Below are 21,269 nucleotides of genomic sequence, written 5' to 3'. Positions count from 1 at the left end.
AGAGAAGTTATGACATCAGGTTGGATGGAGAGCCATGGGAGTGTAGAGAGAGGCAGAAGGGACCTAGACTAGGAGCTCCGTTGAGGTTCAGGTAAGAAAAGGGCCCATGAGAGGGTCAAGAGAGTTGATTCCGGGATGGGGAGGAGATACAATCAGAGGAAGCAGTCAGTTATGTGGTGTGAAGAGGACACCCACTCCTGTCCCCACACACCTAAAAATATCCCCCAAGGGTCAAGCGCAGTTCTCTCCCTCTTTCGCTCTCCTCCTAAAGTACAACTCTTGGGACAGGACAGTGTAGTCTCGGGGACTCGGTTGCCTTCTGAGGTGGAGGCAAGGGCACAGCAAGGAAAACAAAGGCATTGACCTGGAGAGGGTCACTTGCCTTGGTTCCACCCTGACAAAGCCAAGAGACGGGGCTGACTCAGCTTCCTCAGCAGTTGCCACAGGAACGCTCCCTGGGTCATTCCTCTCTAGCCTGGTGAGAGGCCTTGAGCTTAATTGCCCAAAGCCCTGAACTTTAGACTTCCTTAGAGCAGATAGCAGGGCGTTGAAGATGTTCTCTGAAATTCCTTCAGGACAGAATGGTGGGAGGGGGAGGCAGGGGGAGGGGGACGAAGAACCAGAGGGGGTCAGGAAGGGATGGCAGCCAAGACTGACACCGCCGTTTATGCAGCTAAGCAGCAGGGACTGGGAGGCTCAGGGGAGACTGGTTAATTCTTAGGTCTGATGATGAGGGAGGGAGGAATGGCAGGGTGTTGGTGAGAGGGAGGGCTTTCGCTCTGAGCGGGTACTTCTGCCCCACCCAGAATCCCTAGGTGGCTGTCTTCTATGCAGTGTGACCCACGGATAGTCCAGGGCAATGATGCCCTGACTCAAGGCCAGCCCACCCCTAGCTAAGGTATGGCAAGAGGAGAGCTGGACCTACCAGTCACGTTCTTCCCTTGCTAATTTTGGACCGCTGGCTGTCACACCCTGAATTTTAGACCCAAAGAAGAATGACTCATTCTTCTTCTTTTTTTTTTTTTTTTTTTTTTTTTTTTTTTTTTTTTTTTTGCTTAAATCGTCTCACAAAATTGCATGATTGCATGATGGGACACACCTATCACTTCAATGTTGGTTCTCTTGGTGTAAGGATCATTTTTGAAAAATCATAGTATAAAAACCCCATAAATGTCATCAGTTTTCCTCAGGGGTCCTCAATCATTTGATATTTAAAGGCCATTGTCTCTTTTTAAAAAAAATTTCTTGTTGAAGTAAAATTCACATAACACAAAATTCACCAGTTTAGTCATTATAAAGTATAAAAATCAGTGTTTTTTTAAAAGAATTTTTAACATTTATTTATTTTTGAGAGAAAGAGAGAGACAGAGTGTGAGCAGGGGAGGGGCAGAGAGACGGAAACACAGAATCTGAAGCAGGCTCCAGGCTCTGAGCTGTCAGCACAGAGCCTGACTTGAGGCTTGAACTCATGAACACGAGATCATGACCTGAGCTGAAGTCAGATGCTTAACCAACTGAGCCACCCAGGTGCCCCTAATTCAGTGGTTTTTTAGTGTATTTATAATGTTGTGCAACTATCACCATTACTCTAATTGCAGAAAATTTCCATCAGCCCAAAAAGAAACCTCCTACTTCCCAATTCTTCCTTCTTCCCATCCCCTGGCAACCACTAATCTACTTCCTCTCTCTATGGATTTGCCTATTCTGGCAAATAGGCAATTCTGGCAAATGATTCTACTAAATAGAATCATATGGGGGCTCCTGGGTGGCTCAGTTGGTTGAGCGTCTGACTCTTGATTTTGGCTTGAGTCATAATTCCAGGGTGGTGGGATCGAACCCCATGTCGGACACTGAGCATGGAGCCTGCTTGAGATTCTCTCTCTCTCTCTCTCTCTCTCTCTCTCTCTCCTCTCTGCCCCTTTCTCCCACTCATGCTCTGTCTCTCTAAAAATAAAAGATATAATCATACAATTTGGTGTTTTGTGCCTGACGTTTTTCATGGGACATGTTTTCAAGGTTAATCCATGTTGCAGCAGGTACCAGTGCTCTGCTCCTTCTTATGGTTGAATAATATTCCATTGGGTGGACATACCTTATTTAGTTTACCCATTCATCAGTGAATGGGCATTTGGGTTATTTCCATTTTTTGGCTATGAATAATGCTGCTACTTTCCTGAACTCATTTATGAGCTCTGATATTGTTTATGTGTGTGCGTGTGTGTGTGTGTGTGTGTGTGTTCTTTAAGGTTTCCTATATACAAAATTGTGTTTGCAAATAGAGATTTTGGAGATTTGCAGTGCAGATGCCCTTTCTTTCTTTCTTTCTTTCTTTCTTTCTTTCTTTCTTTCTTTCTTCTTTCCCTCCCTCTCTCCCTCCATACCTTCCTTCCTTCCCTAGTTGCTCTAACTACAAATTCCAGTACAATGTTAAATAAAAGTGGCAAAAACAAGCATCCCTGTCTTGTTCCTGATCTTATAAGGAAACCTTTCAGTCTTTCATCATTAAGTATAATGTTAGCTGTGGGTTTTTCATAAATGCCCTTTATTTGAGAAACATCCTTTCTATTCCTAGGCCGTGGAGTGTTTTAATCATGGAATCGTATTGGATTTTGCCAGATGCCTTTTCTTCATTAAGATGACCATATATATTTTTTCCTTCATTCTGTTAATGTGGTGTAGTATGCTGATTTATGTGTGTTGGACCGCTCTTGGGTTCCTGGAATAAATCCCACTTGGTCATGGTGTATAATCTTTTAATATGCTTCTGGATTCAGTTTGCTAGTATTTCACCAAAGATCTTTGCATCCATATTGATAAAGGATATTAGTCCGTAGGGGATTTTTTGTGATGTCTTCAGCTGGCTTTGGTGTCATGGTAATATTGACATCACAGAATGAGGTAGGAAGGTGTTCCTTTCTCTTCTGTTTCTTGGAAGAGTTTGAGGAGGATTGGTGTTCATTTTTTAATGTCATATAGAATTTACTAGTGAAGCTATCAGCCATTCTTTTTTTGAAGAGCCTACTAGGCTGTCAACCTTGTTGATTTTCCCTTTCTGAACTTTTAGCTATTTTAGAATAGCTCCTTATTGATTGATGACCTTTTGGGTGATTTAAATGATGTTCCAATATCACTTATATCAGTATAAAATTCTGCTTTTTTTTTTTGCAAGACTTTAAGTGTTACTTGGTAGTAAATTGTCATTGTACTTGCATTGTTTTGCATTACAGTTGAAATGGAAAAGGAAGATGCTAGTTTTTTAAGTTTATTTGTTTATTTTGAGAGAGAGAGACAAAGCAAAGGAAGGGGCAGAGAGAAAGGGAGAGAGAGAATCCCAAGCAGGCTCTGCACTGCCAGTATAGAGCCCAACATGGGGTTAGAATCCATGAACTGTGAGATCACAACCTGAGCTGAAGTCAAGAGCTGGACGCTTAACCAACTGAGCCACGCAGGCACCCCAGAAGATGCTAGTTTTAATGAAAGGTGATGTTCGAGTGAGGCCTCATTTCCTATTCATCATTTAATATTTTTGCGTTTATTTTTTGTTTACTGCATAGCATCATAAATTTAGGGATTCAGATAATGACAACTAAGTATGCAAGAAGCAGGGGCGCCTGGGTGACTCAGTTGGTTAAGCGACTGACTCTTGGTTTCAGCTCAGGTCATGATCTCAGGGTTCCTGAACTTGAGCCCTGCGTCAGGCTCCATGCTGGGCACCTGCTTGGGATTCTCTCTCTCCCTCCTTCTCTGTCCCTCCCCTGTTCAAACTCTCTCTCTCAAAATAAATAAATTTTTAAAAAATGCAAAAAAACCACCCCCAAACCCTGGATTCTAAAACTACAAACATCAAAATATATGGTGCTAAATTCAATAAATAGATAAAACAAAAAATTTGCAAATGGACTTTAGAGATGAGCATGCACGATGTTCATTAGAGAATAATTTTAGGATCAATGCCTGTAAAAACAAAGGAAAGGAAACAGGACGGAGCAGAGGAGAAGTCAGCCTGTGCTAAGAGCCCAACCATATCCTTAGCCAAGCTATAGGTCACACAGGGGCTGGATGGCCCTTCAGAATGGTTGTGCACTGAGAGTAGTTGTGCACTGAGAAAAGTGTGTGGGCCTTTATACTGTATATTGCTCACTCCTTGGATGCAAACTGCTATGGAAGGAGGCGGAACCTTGGGTGAGGTCACTTTCTCTAGGGGAGGCACTCCCCAAAGCTGAGTCTGTCTTCTAGCAACTGGGGGATAAGTTCTTCATTCCTGAGGGTGTCTGGAAGGCACCTCCCCGTGCTGCCCACAGATCATAGCATATATGAAAAATTTAGAATCTGATGTAAGAGAGAAAAGAAAGCTTACTCAGAACTACTGCTGGAATAATCGATTATAATGATATGAGAAAAATACACTTCAGGCCTTTGCCTTCTATTTTATCCTTACATTAGTTTCAGATTAAAGAATTAAATGGAAAAGAACACAAGAAATACAGCTAAATATTCATCAGCCAGGAGAGGGAAAAAGTAAGGTAAAATAATGCTAAGGAAATGATAAATAGATTTGATTACATAAAAACAACACAAGGGGTACGTGGGTGGCTCAGTCAGACTCTTGATCTCAGCTCAGGTCTTGATCTCAGGGTCGTGAGTTCAAGCCCTGCATTGGGCTCCACGCTAGGCATGAAGCCTACCTAAAAAAAGAGAGAGAGAGAAACCACAAAAACTTTATGTGAAACATTACACACAAAATTAAAAGGCAAACAACAAACTGGGAATATATTTGCAAAAAATACAAATTTTTTTATATGAAAAAAATGTTAGCAAGGACGTGGAGAAATTGGAGCCTTGTGCATTGTTGGTGAGAATGTAAAATGGTACAGCTGCTGTGGAAAATCCTCTGACAGCCCCTCAAAATATGAAACATAAGACTACATATGATCCAGAAATTCTGCTTCTGGGTATGTACTCAAAAGGATGGGAAACAGGGACTTGAAGAGATATTTGCACACCCACGTTCATAGCAGCATTATTCACAACAGCTCAGAGGTGGAAACAACCTAAATGCCATCAACAGGTGAACAAGACAAACCAAATGTGGCAAATACATACAATGAAATATTATTCAGCCTGGAAAAGGAAGGGAATTCTGACACCTGCTGCAACATACCAACTTTCAGGACGGCTAAAGGCCAATGATGAACCTTGAGGACACGATGCTGAGTGGAAAAAGCCAGACATAAGAGGACAGGTGTTGTGTGATTCCACTTATATGAGGGACCAACAATAGTCAAATACAGAGACAGAAAGCAGAGCAGTGGTTACCGGATGGGGCAGGGGCGATTGAGGAGTCATTGCGTAGTGGGTACGGAGTTTCTGTTCGGGATGATGGAAGAGGCCTGAAATGGGTGATGGTGAAGGCTGTACGACATTGTGAATGTACTTAACTGGAAAGTGGCTAAAATGATCAATTTTATGTTATGTACATTTATCACCCATGAAAAAAGAGAAAAATAGCCCAACATTTCTACACTGAGATAAAGCAAAAGACGGAAAAGGGCAATTCACAAGACGACTACAATAAGATGACCTCTGGGTGCATAAGAATACTTAACTTCATAAGCAGCTTAAGGAGATATAAATGAAATGATCAAGGTAACATTTGTCATCTATAAAAGTTGAGAAATTATTTTATGTTGATATTTGATTATAGTGTTAGTAGTATCACAGCAGTGTGAACATGCACAAACCTTCTGGCAAGTATCTTGCAAATTATGCCAAGGGTGTTTTAAATATTCATATTTGTTGACCCAAAGTGCACCTGTGAGGAGTGTACACTGAGGAAACAGCCGGAGATGCAGGCAGAGTCACCACTTGAGCAAAAGAACAGAGGAAGCGAGATCTTCACTTACCACGTTTGTGGCAAAGAATTCCAGGGAAACGGGAGAGCAAGTGCAGAGGACCCAGGACTGGAGAATGCCGGGTGTGTTTGAGGAACAGCAAGGAGGCTAGTGTGCCTGGCTGATGTGGAGTGAGCAAGGGGCTGAGTGTTAGGAAATGAGGACAGAAAGTTAGAGGAGCCAGGTCAGGGAGGGCCTTGAAGGCCACGGTAAGGACTTTGGATTTTGCTCTGAGCGACCTATGAAGCAGTTGGAAGGTTCCAACCAGAGGCCATGAGCTAAGTTCTAAAAGGAGCACTGGCTGCTATTTGGAACAGAGTCCATTAAAGGCCAAGGACAGAGGAGGCACGGGGCAGTTAGAAGGTTATCGGAATATCCAGGCAAGAGAGGGTGATGGCTTGGACTTGAGAGATTCTATTTTGATGGCAGAGCTGGTGGATTGGATGAGATAAGGACAGGAGTCAGGCGACTCCCCGGGTTTGATCTGAACAATAGGGTGAATGATGGTCCTGATGACTGGGATGAACAGCACTGGGGGAGAAGGAGGTTTTTGGAGGATGGAATCCAGGGACTGACCGACAGTGAGGTGTCTGCTCCGTGGTCACATCAGCTTATTCTACGGAAGTCTGTAATCGTGTGTCTATTCCCTGTATCCCTTTATGTCCTTCGATGTTTCTTCCAGAAGACCCCATCTCTGGTCTGCAGCTTCACACAAAAAGGAAAGGAGCAGAGAAACCATATGTTGACGACAAGGCACATTAACTTGTTCCAGGAGCTAACGTTATCAGAATGGAGGAGAATGGAATCTCTACTGGGGTGAGGTATATAAGTGATGGGTCCCCATAATTATTCCATGAAGACTTGACTGGTAATTAACCTGAGGAGGAAAAATGAATTAATGGACAGTGAAAAACACTGACGAATCTGTTACCTAAGGTGTGTGCCAAAATTGCTGCCAATTGACATACGTGTTTTAAACTAAGGAATAAAATATTCTTAGAAGCCAATTTGTTGACAGTCTGTGTTGGGCTTTGCCCTGGAATTCAAATGTACTTTCACCCACTCTGCAAGAGTATCCAAAGTACCGAAAAATTTTATTCATATTGATAACCTCATACCTATACGGGTATTAGATTTAATCCTCTTTTTTATTTATCAGCTTACCCCACAATGTGGGCCCAATAAATAGGGCAGCTCTTACAATATTGTTGAGCACATAAGAAAATACGGAGCGTGTTAATTCTATCTGTGCGTTAACGTCCTTCTATGCGTGGTAGTGCCATGTCACAGGTCATGAGGGGGCAGAGCAGGTCTTTGGTGTCACCTACCAGTCAAAAAGACACAAAGTCAATTTTATTCTTCTGAATTTGGGCCCCAGCTTCAGAAAATAGCAACATCAAGAGGCACCTGAGTGGCTCAGCCCGTTAAATGGTTAAGCGTCCGTGCTGAGCATGCAGCCTGCTTGGGATTCTCTCTCTCTCTGCCCCTCCCCCACTCTCTCTGTCTAGCACACCAGTGCGCTCGCTCTTTCTCTCTCTCAAAATAAACATTAAGAAAAAAACAAAAAAACCAAAATAGGGCTCTTAGAATTACATATTTTATCCATGTTGAAGCACAGCGCAATCACTGTTGAAATTAAGGTGACATTCAAAATGGCCATCACACTTCTACACGCGGGAGCCCTGAAAATGTGTGCAGCTGCTGTATCTCAGAAGACTCCCACTCGGTTGGTGGTAGCAGTTCTGAGGCTAATTGGTGGTGGCTGGGTCACAGGGCTATGCGCGAGCTGCAGGAGAGGCTTTGAATGCGATTATCTGGCAGTTTTAGCTCCAACTGGTATGGGGACCAGTCTTTGCCCTTCGTGATAAGGTACAGTGCAGGGAATCCTCCAAAAAAAGAGGGGTTCAGATGCTTAATGGCCAAAACAAATGACCAATGTCAGCCGCATGTAACAGAAAATGCAGCTATCTTCTCATATAATAAGCAGCTCAGAGGCAGGCAGTTTAAGTCTGGGGCAGTGACTCAACAATGTCATTCTTTGTAACCTGTTGACATACTGCCTAATGGGTCCAAGGTGGTACCTTCAGCCAGCACATCTAGGTTCAAGACCAGAAGAAGAGGACAAGGCAAATCTTTTCTGAGAATCCTCAGCAGACATCCCCTTTGTCTCATTGACCAGACTTGTGTCATGAAGCCAGCCCTGGAAATGAGGGAAGTTAGAAAATTATCTAGCTGCTCCTCCACTCCCCAAAGTGGAATTTTGTAATAATAAAAGAGGGGAAAAAAATAGAGTGAACCACAAGCACTGTTTGCTTCAGTTAGCACTGAGCCTGAAAAGATGACTAGAATCGCCCACCTTCTCCCCATGTGTCTCTCTAATCTCATGTAGTCTCAAAGCCAACCTCATAGGGCAGGACCGCTCAGTCCCTGGCACAAGTGTGTGTGTGTGTGTGTGTGTGTGTGTGGAGCGGGGGGGGTTGGGGAGGGGGTTGCTGTTGGAAGTTCTGGTCACTGGCTGCAGACAGTTCTGCTGAAGAGCCCCTAGCCTCCATTCTCCTCAACCTCTGTGATGTCACATTGGAGCTTCTTTCCTTCCACCCTGGGCTGTGGCTTCCGAGGCTGCTGTGGCCATGGGGCTCCTGGAGCCAGCTGGGGCGAGGGAGCCTGGTGACTCTGATCTCCCCTGGGGGTGCAGGAGGTCCAGCCATGCCAGTCTTGAAGGACGCCATGCCCCTCATGAAGGAGCCCCATCCCCTGCCTCAGGCCCCGCTTCCCTGGATCCTCCCAAGCCTGTTTGCTGCCTTCAATGTGGTGCTGCTGGTAGTTTTCAGTGGCCTTTTCTTTGCGTTCCCGTGAGTCTCCCTCCCACACAAGCCACAGGTTTCCTACAGAGACAGAAAGGAAGATAGATAATGACAGTGCAGAGGAAGGGGAAGTGTGGAAGAGGGGCGAGAGAAGGGAGGATACTCTAGGCAGAGGGAATCGAAGGTGCAAAGGCACGGGTATTTAGTGCTTGGTGCCTCTGGGAGCTGAAGGTGGCCTGTAACACTGGGTGACATTTGGTGGAGTCTCTATGTATCTGTCACCAGCCTGGATATTTAGAGCAGGCTTCAAGGGGTTCAGAACCACTTGGGTTCTGACCAAGTGGACCGGGTTCAGAGAGAACTTCACCTCCCCACCCCCACCCCAGATCAGGGCTGAGCCCCGCTCTGGTCTCAGTTGCAGGTGGCTGGCCCAGAATGGGGAGTGGGCTTTTCCTCTTGTCACAGGCCTCCTCTGTGTCCTCACCTTCTTCAGTCTCGTTTCACTCAATTTCTCAGACCCGGGCATCTTGCATCAAGGTGAGGCATTGGTCCCTGGGAGAAGGATGTAACCTCTCCTGAAGGGCTCCTTCCATCTCCCCTCCTCGGGCCTCAGGACCCTTTCAATGCACATCCTCATTTTCCTAGGCCCTGCCTCTGGCACTTCATCGTCTAAGCCACGGAGATGTGGAAAACCAGATTTCTGGAGTTTTCCAGTTGCTTTGGGTGGGGGGAGAAGCCAGCCCTTTGAAACCACTCAGTTCTCCCTTCGTCCTTCCCACTGCACAAACTCCTTAAAGCATCAGTCACAGTTTCAAAGGGCTGAGTCCTCACAGAACACTTCTGGCTGGAAACTTACCTTCCCTTTGAATACCAGTCTCTCTGTGCTTGGGCAGATTGCTCAGTGGGCACTAGGGATGCCCCTGCCCATCTCTTCCCCACACTTCCTGGAGCCCAGTAATGATAGGGAGCTGGCCTCCCTACCCCCGGAGCAGCAGACTGATGGAAGGCCCTCTTACTGCTGCCCAATCCTCTTCCTGTGACAGGCTCCAATGAACAGGGCCCCATGATGGTGCATGTGGTATGGGTGAACCAGAGGGCCTTCCGTCTGCAATGGTGCCAAAAGTGCTGCTTCCACCGCCCGCCCCGGACCTACCACTGTCCCTGGTGCAACGTCTGTGTGGAAGTGAGTGCCCTCCTTGACTGCCCACCTGCCCCCACCCTGCCCCTGCCCAGGAGGCCCACCCACACCAGCTCCTGTGGCAGGTGTGAAACCACTTCCGGGATCGCTAAAGGCCAAGGGTGGCAGTAACTCCCAGCCACTCTTGGTCACTCATGCAGGTCACTACCTGTCACCTGTCCTGGGAGGTTGGCCCTTGCCTGTGCAGGTGCTGACACGCAGAGGCATCCACACCTATGCTGGACCTGGTCAGGCCAGGGGGAGAAAGACACTCGTTGTCTTCCCCCAGGCTTGCTGACACTAGGTGCCCAAGGCCCTCAGGCTGGCTGTAGGCCTGGCCAGGGAAGCTTCGCCTGTCTTCTTTGCATGTCCAGGTCAGAGGGTCTCCTGGGGTCCGAGTGCTGAGCTGTCTCATGTGCACAGGCTACACAGGTTTACAAATGTGCTGTCTTATCTGGTCCTTACAATCCCGGGAGGCCGCCTGAGCAAGGGTATTATTATCCTTATTCAATAGATGAGAAAACAGAGTCCCAGAAATATTCTGTGTCCTGCCCAAAGTTAAACCAGGATGTGTCCCACAGAAGACCAGGAAGGCCTTGTCTCTAAAGGCCTCTTGATATATGACCTTGTGAGCCATGGAGACTTAACAGTGCTCTAGCCATAGAAATGCCAGCATTAAGGACTTTGTGGCTCCCTAGGGATGGGAGCCAGTTTGAGGGGCCAAGGGTAGGCGGCCTTTGGGAAAGGGGGTAAAACCTCTGATTAGGGGTGCTCCAAGCCTGCCCCCTCCCTCTTGCCCAGGACTTTGACCACCACTGCAAATGGGTTAATAACTGCATAGGTCACCGCAACTTCCGCTTCTTCATGCTGCTCGTCCTGTCCTTGTGCCTCTACTCGGGTGCCCTGCTGGTGACCTGCCTGATCTTCCTGGTGCGCACAACCCACCTGCCCTTCTCCATGGACAAGGCCATGGCGTATCCGCCGTGGGACGCACGTAGGGAGCACTGGGGAGAGAGCGGGGTGGGGATGAGGGGCAGGATTAGCGGGAGGGGGGGAGGGGGGGGAAGGGGGGGAGGGGGGGAGGCGGGGTGGTCCTCCTCCCCCCCCCCCAATGGTGTACGGGGAGAACCCCCATGGACTAGGTGGGGGTGGGCAGGGCCAGGGAGATGGATGGGGCTAGAAGGGACAGGGAAGACTTGAGAATCTACCAGGGTCATGATGGGGAATGCTAAAGGTGGCACGGGGCCTGAGGAGGGTAGTGGAGTGAGGTGTACCGGGCGGAGCGCGGGGAGCGGATGGAAGGTCCCGGTTGGGGGCGGGGATGTTGGGGCGGAGTCGGACGAGGGGCGGGGCCAGGGAGGAAGGTCCGGAGGCTCTGCTCCTTAGCTGGTGCGCAGCATCCTGGTGACCGTACCCGCCGCCGGCTTCCTGGTGCCACTCTTCCTGCTGCTGCTGATCCAGGCCATGTCGGTGAGCGCGGCCCAGCGCTCCTGCGAGGGTAAGGTACGCGAGGCCGAGCGGGACGCGGGGATACCGGGCTGTGGGTGGTCACCTTGCGCCTCCGGGACCTCTGCCCTTTCCGCTTTGTGCACCGCCCTGGTGCCTGACGGCCTGACCTGCATCGAATGCCTCCAGAAGGGCCATTAGCCCTTCTGGACCTAGACGCATCTCATATCCACCTGCTCCTAGAGCTCGGTGGTCACTCTCCTTCCTGGGTGCACTGCATCGAGGGCCTACTGTGTGCTAGGCCACGTGTGCTTAATTTTGAGCGTTGGGCGGAGAGATGAGTAAGGCTTCATCCTGCGCTTGTGTTGATAGGGTAACTGAAATCAGAATAACACCCGCCAGACGCCGGTGAACGCTGCGAGAAAGGGCCTCTCCCACTTTGAGTAGTGCAGACTCAGAGAGGAACTTGAGTTCTGGGAGGACCGCTGTGTGGCGTGGGGCGTGCCGCTTAGTGGTTTGGGACCGTCAGAAAATGGAGAGAGCAAATGTGAGGGGCTCAGCCTGCAGAAAGGCAGGGAAGCCTGCCAGTCTGTCGAATGTGGGTAGGACGGTGAGGAAACGGTGGTAATTGGAGCAGAAGATGGCGTGGGAAATCAAGTGGACTGCTCGGGATTGGCCGGAATGAAAGGGCTCAGAAAGTCAGGTAGAGAATTTGGTCTTAATCCAGTGGAAACCTGGCAGCCACGATAGGATTTTTTTTTTTTTTTTTAAACGTTAGACTTCACCTTGTTTCGGTGCACAGTTATATGAGTTTTGACGTGCAGTCCTGTCCTGTAACCACCACCATAATCAAGATTTACAACAGCTCCATCACCCCACAGAAAACTCCCTCACGGCCTTCTGTAGCCAGTTTCCCTGTCCACAGCCTCTTGCAGCCACTGTTCTGCTTTCTATCCCTATAGTTTTCCCTCTTCCAGTGGCTCATATAAATGGAATCATAGCCTTTTGAGTCTGGCTTCTTCCACTTAGCATACTGCATTTGAAATGTAGCTATGTTGCTGCCCATATCAGTAGTTTCTTCCTTTTTATTGCCACGCAGTATTGCAACATGTGGATATACCCCCACATGTTTATCCATTTGCTGATGGAAGCGTATTCGGGTTGTTTCCGGTTTTCGGCGATTATAAACATTGGTGTACAGGCACGTGAACATACATTTTCATTTCTTTTTGGGTAAATGCTTAGGCGTGGTATTGCTGGGTCATATGGTAACTGTACATTTAACTTTATGAGGCCGTCAAATTGTTTCCCCAAATGGCTGCGTTCCCACTGTGCATTTCCACAGTCAATGTGTGAGAATTTCAGTTGCTCTACATCTTCACTAACATTTGGTATTGTCAGTTTTTTCGTTTTTAATTTTTTTTAATGTTTATTTATTTTTGAGACAGAGAGAGAGACGCACAGAGTGCAAGTGGGGGAGGGGCAGAGAGCAAAGGAGACACAGAATCTGAAACAGGCTGCAGGCTCTGAGCTATCAGCACAGAGCCCGACGCAGGGCTTGAACCCACGAACAGTGAGATCATGACCTGAGTTGGAAGTCCGATGCTTCACCGACTGAGCCACCCAGGCGCCCCCCCCCCCCATTTTTTTCTTTGTGAAATTATTGAGTCCTAAGACTTCTTTATGTACTCTGGATTTAGATATGTGTTTTGCAAATATTTTCTCCCAGTCTGTATGTCATCTCAATTTTTTTTTAACAGTGCCTTCCAAAGATCAGAAGTTTTAAATTCTGCTGAAATACACTATTGGTTTTTCCCTTTTATAGACCATGTTTTTGGTGTTGTAATTAAGAAAATTTTGCCTAACTCAAGGTCACAAAGATTTTCTTATATTTTCTTCTGGAAGTTTTATAAGTTTTGGATTTTATGTTTAGGACTATGACTCATTTTGCATTAAATTTTGTATATGATGCAAGGTAGGGTCAAGATGTATTATTTTTGCAAATGGGCTGTTCCAGCACCATTTGTTGAAAAGACTGTCCTCGGGGCGCCTGGGTGGCTCAGTCGGTTGAGCGTCCGACTTCGGCTCAGGTCACCATCTCGCGGTATGTGAGTTCGAGCCCCGCGTCGGGCTCTGTGCTGACTGCTCAGAGCCTGGAGCCTGTTTCAGATTCTGTGTCTCCCTCTCTCTCTGACCCTCCCCCATTCATGCTCTGTCTCTCTCTGTCTCAAAAATAAATAAATGTTAAAAAAAAAATTAAAAAAAAAAAAGAAAAGACTGTCCTCTTGCATTGAGTTACCTTTGCACATGTGTCAAGAATCAGTTAACTATGTAGTTGTGGGTGTATTTCTGGACTCTGTTCTTTTGCCAATACCACACTGTCTGGATTAGTAGGTTTACATTACGTCTTGAAATTGCACAATGTAAGTTCTCCAACTTTGTTCTTTTGGGGAGTTTTGTTGGTTATCCTAGTTCCTTTGATTTTCCACATAACTTTTAGAATCAGCTTAATTTCCACAAAAACGTTTGCTGAGATTTTTATGTGGATTACATTGAACCTATAGGTCAATTTAGAAAATTGACGTTTTACCAATATTGAGCTTTTGAAGCCACAAACCTCTTTCCATGTACTTCTTCAATTTCTTTCGTTAGTGTTTTGTAGTTTTCAGTATATAGATCTTGCATACATTGTGTTAGATCTTTTCTAAGTATTTTTTACAATGTCTGTTTATTTTTGAGAGAGAGACAGAAGGCAAGCAGGGAGGGACAGAGAGAGAGGGAGACATAGAATCCAAAGCAGGCTCCAGGCTCTGAGGTGTCAGCACAGAGCCCGACGCGGGGCTTGAACTCATGACTGTGAGATCATGACCTGAGCTGAAGTCAGCCACTTAACTGACTGAGCCACCCAGGCTCCCTGATCTTTTCTAAGTATTTTGCTTTTCGTGTTATTGTATATGTGCTACTTTTATTTATTTTATTTTATTTTTTAATTTTTAAATATTTTTTAAATTAATTAAATAATTTATTTTTGAATTTACGTCCAAGTTAGTTGGCATATAGTGCAACAATAATTTCAGGAGCAGATTCCTTAATGCCCCTTACCCATTTAGCCCATCCCCCTCCCACAACCCCTCCAGTAGCCCTCTGTTTGTTCTCTATATTTAACAGTCTCTTGTGTTTTGTCCCCCTCCCTTTTTTATATTATTTTTGCTTCCTTTATTTTTTTATTTTTAAAGAGGGAGAGAGTGGCAGAGGGGGAGAGAAAGAGAGAGAGAGACAGACAGACAGACAGAGTCTTAAGGAGGCTCCCTGCTCAGCATGGATCCTGATGCAGGGCTCAATCCCACAACCCTGGGATCATAACCTGAGCTGAAATCAAGAGTCAGATGTTCAACTGACTCAGCCACCCAGACTCCCCATAAATGTGTTTTTAAATTTCATTTCTGTTTGATTATTATTATAAGGAAATACAATGGATTTTTTGTTTATCGGTCTTGAATCTTGCAATTTTGCTAGACTCACTTATTCTAATAGTTTTTTTTTTGTTGTTGATTCTACATAGAAAATCATGTCATCTGTGAATAAGGACAGTTTCATTTCTTCCTTCCTAACATGTATGGCTTTATTTCTTTTTCTTTTCTTACTGTACTGACCGTCTTGGATCTCCAGTGCAATGTTGAGTAGAAGTGATAAAAGTGAACATCCTTGCCATGGGATTCCTTTAGCAGGACGATGACTTGGCTAAAGATTGTTGTTATTATTTTTAAGTCAGCTCTATGACCAATGTGGGGCTTGCACTCAATACCCTGAGATTAAGAGCTGCTGAAATCAAAAGCCACATGCTCTACCCAGACTGAGCCAGCCAGGCACCCCAACTGAAGGTTGTTTTAGGAAGATTGTAGTTGCCTACATTGATGAGGGAGAGCTGGAGATACTGAGACAACTGACAGGACAGAGGAACCCTATTTGCCCACCACTTGGCTGCCCTTACAGTCACTACTCAACCACTCCAGCCCACCGGTGACTCCTCTTGCTCAGTACCCATTATCCCTTTCTCATTACCTTCTGTGGTCTGCGTGTCTTCTGTCTCCAGCCTCAGTCCATCATTTCAGCCTCCCTTGGGCAGCACTCCCCTTCCCACATCCCATGGTTCTTCTGGCCCCACGTCAGGCCCTTGGCCTGCCCTTGCTCCACTGCTCAGAACGGGGGTCTCCCAGTCTGTGATCTCCAGTCTTCAGAAATCTAAATGGGGTTTGCACTCTGTGATTTGCTGCACTCTGTGATGAGTGTGACTCATTCTTTCAGGGCTCTGTCCCCTCACCTGCAGAACCTGTTTCAGGCATTCTTTTTTTTTCTTTTTTAATGTTTATTTATTAGAGATGGAGACAGAGCGTGAGTGGGGGAAGGTCAGAGATAGAAGGAGACACAGAATCCAGAGCAGGCTCCAGGCTCCGAGCTGTCAGCACAGAGCCCGATGTGAGTCTCGAACCCACAAACCATGAGATCATGACCTGAGCAGAGGTTGGACACTTAACCAACTGAGCCACCCAGACGACCCCCATTTCAGGCATTCTTTACACACTTCAACTTCATTCCCTTCCTACCTCCATCCCCGAACCACGTCTTTTGGGGCCACTTGCCCCAGTGGTTGATACCAAGGGCGCTGGAGCCAGTCTACATAAATTCCAACCGCAGCTTCATATCAGCAGGGAGATACTGGATTTGTTACTTAGCTACCTGGTGTTTTGGTTTCCCCATCTGTGAAACGGGCCGCATGGCTTAATACGTGTAAGACACGGAGAGCAGCAGCCAGTATGAGTAGAAGCCCTATATATTGTTGTTGCTCTTATTACCGTTCCTTCCCATCATCATTTACACGTGTTCGCGTCTCTCCCATCTTAGGAACAAAGAGAACACTCCTAACAACACAAGCCTCTTCTCCACCTGTTGCCTTCTCCCCTCCAGCAGGGCCATATTTCTTGAACGAGCTGGCTATGCTCGCCGGTATCATTCTTTGCCTTCCTCAGCCAGCTTCCAGCCCGGCCTCTCCTCACTGTCACGTTGGCGCTGTGCTCTCCAAGGGGCCAGTAGGCAGCCCTAAGACTTAATCTTTCTAGGCTGCACACAGTATCAGGGAAGCTGAATGCCCCTGCCGTGTCCACTCAGGGCCCCACTGTCTGCTTTCCAGGGCTGCTGCTCCTCTCCCTGCACCTTGGAGTCTTGGCCCCGGCTGCCTGCTCTTCTGTGCACTGCCCTGCCCACTCCCCAGCTGCCTGAAAGTTAAGGCAGGCTTTGGTGGTGGTGGTTGTGTCCTCAGCCCCCAGTGCTGTGCCTAGGACATTGTTGAGGCCCCCAGATATTTCCGAGCGAATGAGTGAGTCTTTACACAAAGGAATTGATAATGCCTTGGGAGAGAAGGAGGGAGAGAAAGAGAGAGAAAAATGCCTGATAACCTGATCCCTGGGGAAGAAGGGCAGAGAGCAGAGGCAGCAGAGAGCCTGGGAAGGAGGAGCTGGGAAGAGAAGATGCCCGCTTTGATTTTTGTCCTGTGGAGTGTGGGAGCATTTGAGACACGGAATTGGAGCTGTTGGATTCCATTCACATCCGAGAAGCTCTCATGTGGGGAGAGGAAGGTGTTGTCTTTTACTAGTGAGTTCTAATGAGTTCATCAGACAATTTTCATGCCTTTAAGTGTTGGGCAGTATATACTGTATACTTCATATACATCTAATCAATCAAAATTTATTTCTCTAAATTTAAAATTCTAATTGTAAATATAATCAAACTCTTCTAATCATTTAATTAAAATTTCAAATAGAATGGCAGTTTCCCTTAATGCTTTAAACGTTAGAACTCAAAGTGTCTTGATGGTCGATGTCACTTTTTGTCAACAATGGGACATTGTGGAGCCGGCTCGACTTTTTCTCCCCTAGGTGTCAGCTGCCCTGCATGGAGTCCTGACACCTTGTGATGGAGAATAGTGTTGAAGGTCAAAATCTTTGTGATAGGGGCATGGGACACAGGGGAGCTCCCCATGGTGGGCAGAGGTGCCCTTGGGCCACTTTTGATCATTACAGACATTTTGTAGCTAAGGCTCTTGACGTCAGGGTGAGAATCTGCTCGTGCTGGGGAGGGGGAGGAGGGCGGGGCTGATGGGTAGAGGGAGGGGAGGGGAAGAACTTGGTTAAGAGTATTCACGGGAGGACTTCACCTTTGGGCTTGACCTTCACTGCATGGGTGCTCAGGAACTTCAGTCCAGATTTCCAGGGCCAAGTTATTTTGTTAGGGAAATATGGTTGGGCCCCATGCATTGGCCTTCTAGATAGTGAAATTCAGTGAAAGCACAAGTTTGGAAAAAATGAGAACTGGGAAGGTAGGGAAATTGGGGGAGGGGTGTGGAACTGTATTTGGACCAGTTTAGACACAAAAAGATCTGAAAGTGTATCTAGAAGGAGGTAGCAGGAGGATGTGGTGTGGCCAAAGGAAACAGAGAAGGAGAGGATACTGCAAAAGAGAGTACGGGTGATGGGGGAGGATCCCTGAGAAGGCAGGAGAGGTGGGGGCAGGGCCAGGGGTTGCCTGGAGAGAGCTACTCGGAGGTGAGTCGGGGAGGCCTTGGCTCACTGGCCCTGCTTCTCTGCCCTTGGAGTCTTGCCATGGGCCTGTGTTGAGCTGATGGTTCAGGGAGGACCATCAGAGGGTAGGCTGCCTGGTCCTGCTGAACCTGAGTTCCTCTTTTGGCCCTCACCTCCCTCCAGTGCCGATACCTGCGGGGATACAACCCCTTCGACCACGGCTGTGCCAGCAACTGGTATTTAACAATTTGTGCACCGCTGGGACCCAAGTGAGTTTGCAGATCAGAGGACCCAGTGATGGGGTGTGGTGGGGGGGAGGGGGAGTTGGGATAAAGCCGGGTCATCGCCCCTGACCTCTTAGCCCAGCTCCCAGGCCTTTATACTCACTGTTCTTCTTTTGGGGTTTCCTTCAGGGCATTGTGAGAGCCTCTGGAACCCTCACTTCCTTGCCTTTGTGGATTCTTACCCTAAGAAATGTGGTAGAGGGGCACTATAGCCTGAATGAGACTGGCCGCAGCTCTCTGCAGGGCCAAGCCTTGGGCTGTGTGCTCCCCAAGCTGAGGGGGAGCAGGCCAAGAGGCCCATGACCCCTTCCATCTGGCTTATTGCTCCCCAGGTACATGGCTGAAGCTGTCTGGCTGCAGAGAGTGGCGGGGTCTGACTGGGTGCCCATGCAGAACCTGCACTTCCCAGTGTGCCCCTCGGTGCTCAGTCCCCCAGCCCTCCCAGAGCCTGGCTCTGGCCCCCAGCCCCAACCTCTGAGTCTCCACAAACCAGGGAAGGTTCCCTCAGGGCGAGGCTCTAGCCCTCCAGGAGGTAAGAAGAGAAAGAGAGAGAGAGAGTGTGTATTTGTGTGTGTTGGGAGAGGGATTCTGTGGATACTACAAGTGTTGGGGGGAAACCCCTCACCCCATGTTTGGCTGGCCCTGAGACTGGAGCACTCAGAGCTTGAGGGAGGGGGATCATAGACCTGAGGAGTGCTGGAAGTAAAGTCACAGTCCTCAGAATACACCAGGGGTCCCTGGAGACATAAAGAGAAAAGACCACTTGCTGGTTGGCCTGAGGCCACTTACCCTTTCTGGGTGTCTGTTTCCTCAGCTATTAGTGACTGAGACTAGGCCAGTAGTTCATAATTCTGAGATTGGAGCCCTTTATTTAAAGGCAACTTTTACTCTGAAGCCCAACATATGAAATGCCTGGAAGTGGACCATTAGGAATGAAGTGGTGGTGTGTAATCCACAGCCTCCTCCTCCCCCAGGGCCCCTGCAGTGACATTCTGTGGGACCAGCCCACTCCCTTTGCTCTGCCTGTGGGGCTGGTGGCTTGGATAGTTTCTTGCTCCCTAACTGGAGGGTCATGAGCTGTGGGGCAGGGGCTTGGGGAGAGCCCCCATCCCTCCACTCTGTGTTTAGCTCCATGCAGGCCCAGTGTTTTTTTCCCTGCTGCAGGAGTGCCCCAGACGAGGCTCTGCCCACCTCTCGCCCTCTCACACCCGGCGATGCCAGGAGCCCCTGCATCTGAACCTCATCTCCTGAGCCCTGTGTGGAGGCCTGTCTGTGCCCCACCCTTGCCCACTTCCCTGGTGGGAGTGTCGAGATCCTCCACCAAAGCCTATTAAATACCCACTGCCTGCCTCCTACAAAGGTCCTGTCTGTCCTACGGGCGAGGGAGCTTGGAGGTGAGGGGGGCTCTGGGGGGCTGGGACAAAGACTCCGGGAGGGAGGAGCCAGGGCCCCATATTGGCTGGCTCTGCGATTTTGGGCAAGACACTCAACACTTCTCTCATCCTTAAAATGGGGCAACCATAAGGACCACAGTGAGGCCCGGAGACGATGCCAGAGAAAACCTAGCCGTCCCAGGGAGGTCAGCCCTGGGAACGTCCAGGCCTCTGCCTGCCACTCCCCTGTCTGGCTGCAGGGGGCGCCCGCCGCCTGGGAATTGGCCAAGCCAGCCAGGTCCAGCCTTGCCACACTGGAGCCTCCCTGGTGACTTGGCAGCCCTCAGGCTGGGACTGGGCCCTTTTGCTGCCTCATCCCTGGGAAGTGGAGGGGTGGGGGTATTCTCCATTACGGTACAATTCTACATCTTTCTTACTAACTGGTGTCACCTTTGTCACTCCTTCCTGTTGGGGAGTCACATGCTGGTTCTGGTCCTGTCCCTGGGGTGGGTCCCAGACCCTGTGAGTCTGCAGGCCCCTGGGGGACGGGAAGGGGGTGGGGAGAGAGGGAACTACCTCAAATTGTGATTTCTCTAGTGGGCAGTGTGTGACCTTGGGAATAGAAATGATGGCACCTTTCCCGGAAGGGTGTCAAAGGACAAAATAAGGTGGTTCATGCCAAACGTCAGGTGCACAGTAGGCACACGATGAATGCAGCAGTTATATTTATGGTTGTTTTCTCCACCGAACACCTAGCAGACCACCCAGCATTTCTCCAAGGACCACCCTCTCAGAATTACCTGGGTCCTCAGACCACTGATTCAGAATCTTGAGAAGGGAGGGCAGGAATCTGAATCTGAATTTTTGTCAAGTGCCCCATGTGCTCCTGCCACCCTGAAGGTTCAGAACTGCTACATTAGGAGGTGATGATGGGCACTAACCACGCTGCTTCCTGCCACCCTCATTGCCAGGCGAGCTCAGGATGTGGTGAAGGTGAGAGGAAGGCATGTCAGCAGAGGACCAGGTGAACACCTCAGGGTCCCATGGAGGTTTGTGTGCCTGTATGTGTATTGTGGGGGTGGCAGGAGTTCATCCTTTGGGGGTGCCAGCCCAGCCTGGAGAGGTGGGTGACCCACAATGCAGGACGTAACTTCAGTTCTCTATATGCTGAGTGCCTCTCACTGCTGCCCTTCCTTCTTCCTCCTCCCTGGAATGTCCATGGCGGCTTTGGGCCCTTCCCTGTCCAGCCCCAGCTTTACCCCTGGCTCTGGCTCTGCCTCTGGCTCTCTGGGCCCCTGAACAGTCTTGCTCAACCCCAAGGACTACAGCTCTTTCTTGCCCCCTTTGCCCTGGTCTCATGGACTCCCCATGCCAAGCGCTCTCGGTGTTCAAGCCTTTTCTCAGCTCTCACCCCTGCTTAACTCAGAGTTAACCTTGGGTTCTGGGAGGGGTGCAGGGTACTCACTGGCATACAGAAAGGCAGCCTAGTTTTGGCCTTGTTGTAAATGGCTTCGGTGGCCACATTTAAAAGTCTTAGGGCCAGCATTTACAAATAAAGGTGAAGCAGTCGTATCTGTCTGGGAAGCCTGCAGTCCAGGGGTGCCTGGGGAGGGGAAGAGGGCATGAGGCCTTTTGAGCCCCCAACCCCAGGGGTGTATGTAGTGTATGTGTTCATCACCTGTCTGGGTGGTTTCAGAGGGCACAGCTCAGCCCTGGCTG

The 21,269-nt window shown here is 48.4% G+C and overlaps 1 protein-coding gene across 2 annotated transcripts; it reads left to right on the top strand.

Moving 5' to 3' along the window:
• The first annotated feature begins 8,248 nt into the window (after window positions 1-8,248).
• Window positions 8,249-19,532, top strand: ZDHHC19 (zinc finger DHHC-type palmitoyltransferase 19). Of its 2 annotated transcripts, none has more exons than XM_043594463.1 (8): window positions 8,249-8,743; window positions 9,111-9,232; window positions 9,739-9,878; window positions 10,674-10,846; window positions 11,270-11,375; window positions 18,077-18,162; window positions 18,510-18,709; window positions 19,342-19,532. In XM_043594463.1, the coding sequence occupies exons 1-8, from the start codon at window positions 8,598-8,600 to the stop codon at window positions 19,509-19,511; spliced, it is 1,143 nt and encodes a 380-aa protein (XP_043450398.1). In that variant the 5' UTR covers window positions 8,249-8,597; the 3' UTR covers window positions 19,512-19,532. The 2 variants fall into 2 exon arrangements, with proteins under 2 accessions (XP_043450398.1, XP_043450400.1); XM_043594465.1 differs by having other exon boundaries at window positions 8,484-8,743; window positions 19,316-19,532.
• The last annotated feature ends 1,737 nt before the right edge of the window (window positions 19,533-21,269 follow it).

Source organism: Prionailurus bengalensis, chromosome C2 (genome assembly GCF_016509475.1).
Source record: "Prionailurus bengalensis isolate Pbe53 chromosome C2, Fcat_Pben_1.1_paternal_pri, whole genome shotgun sequence".
In the NCBI taxonomy this organism is placed as follows: Eukaryota; Metazoa; Chordata; class Mammalia; order Carnivora; family Felidae; genus Prionailurus; species Prionailurus bengalensis.
The sequence above is the reverse complement of the archived record's forward strand: the minus strand, read 5'-3'. Positions and strand labels throughout refer to the sequence as shown.

Coding starts and splice junctions, on each gene's coding strand:
- ZDHHC19 (XM_043594463.1), top strand. CDS start 8,598: ATGCCAGTCTTGAAGGACGCCATGCCCCTCATGAAGGAGCCCCATCCC. Junction 9,879..10,673: donor GGTGCAACGTCTGTGTGGAA/GTGAGTGCCCTC, acceptor CCTCTTGCCCAG/GACTTTGACCACCACTGCAA. Junction 11,376..18,076: donor AGCGCTCCTGCGAGGGTAAG/GTACGCGAGGCC, acceptor ACCTCCCTCCAG/TGCCGATACCTGCGGGGATA.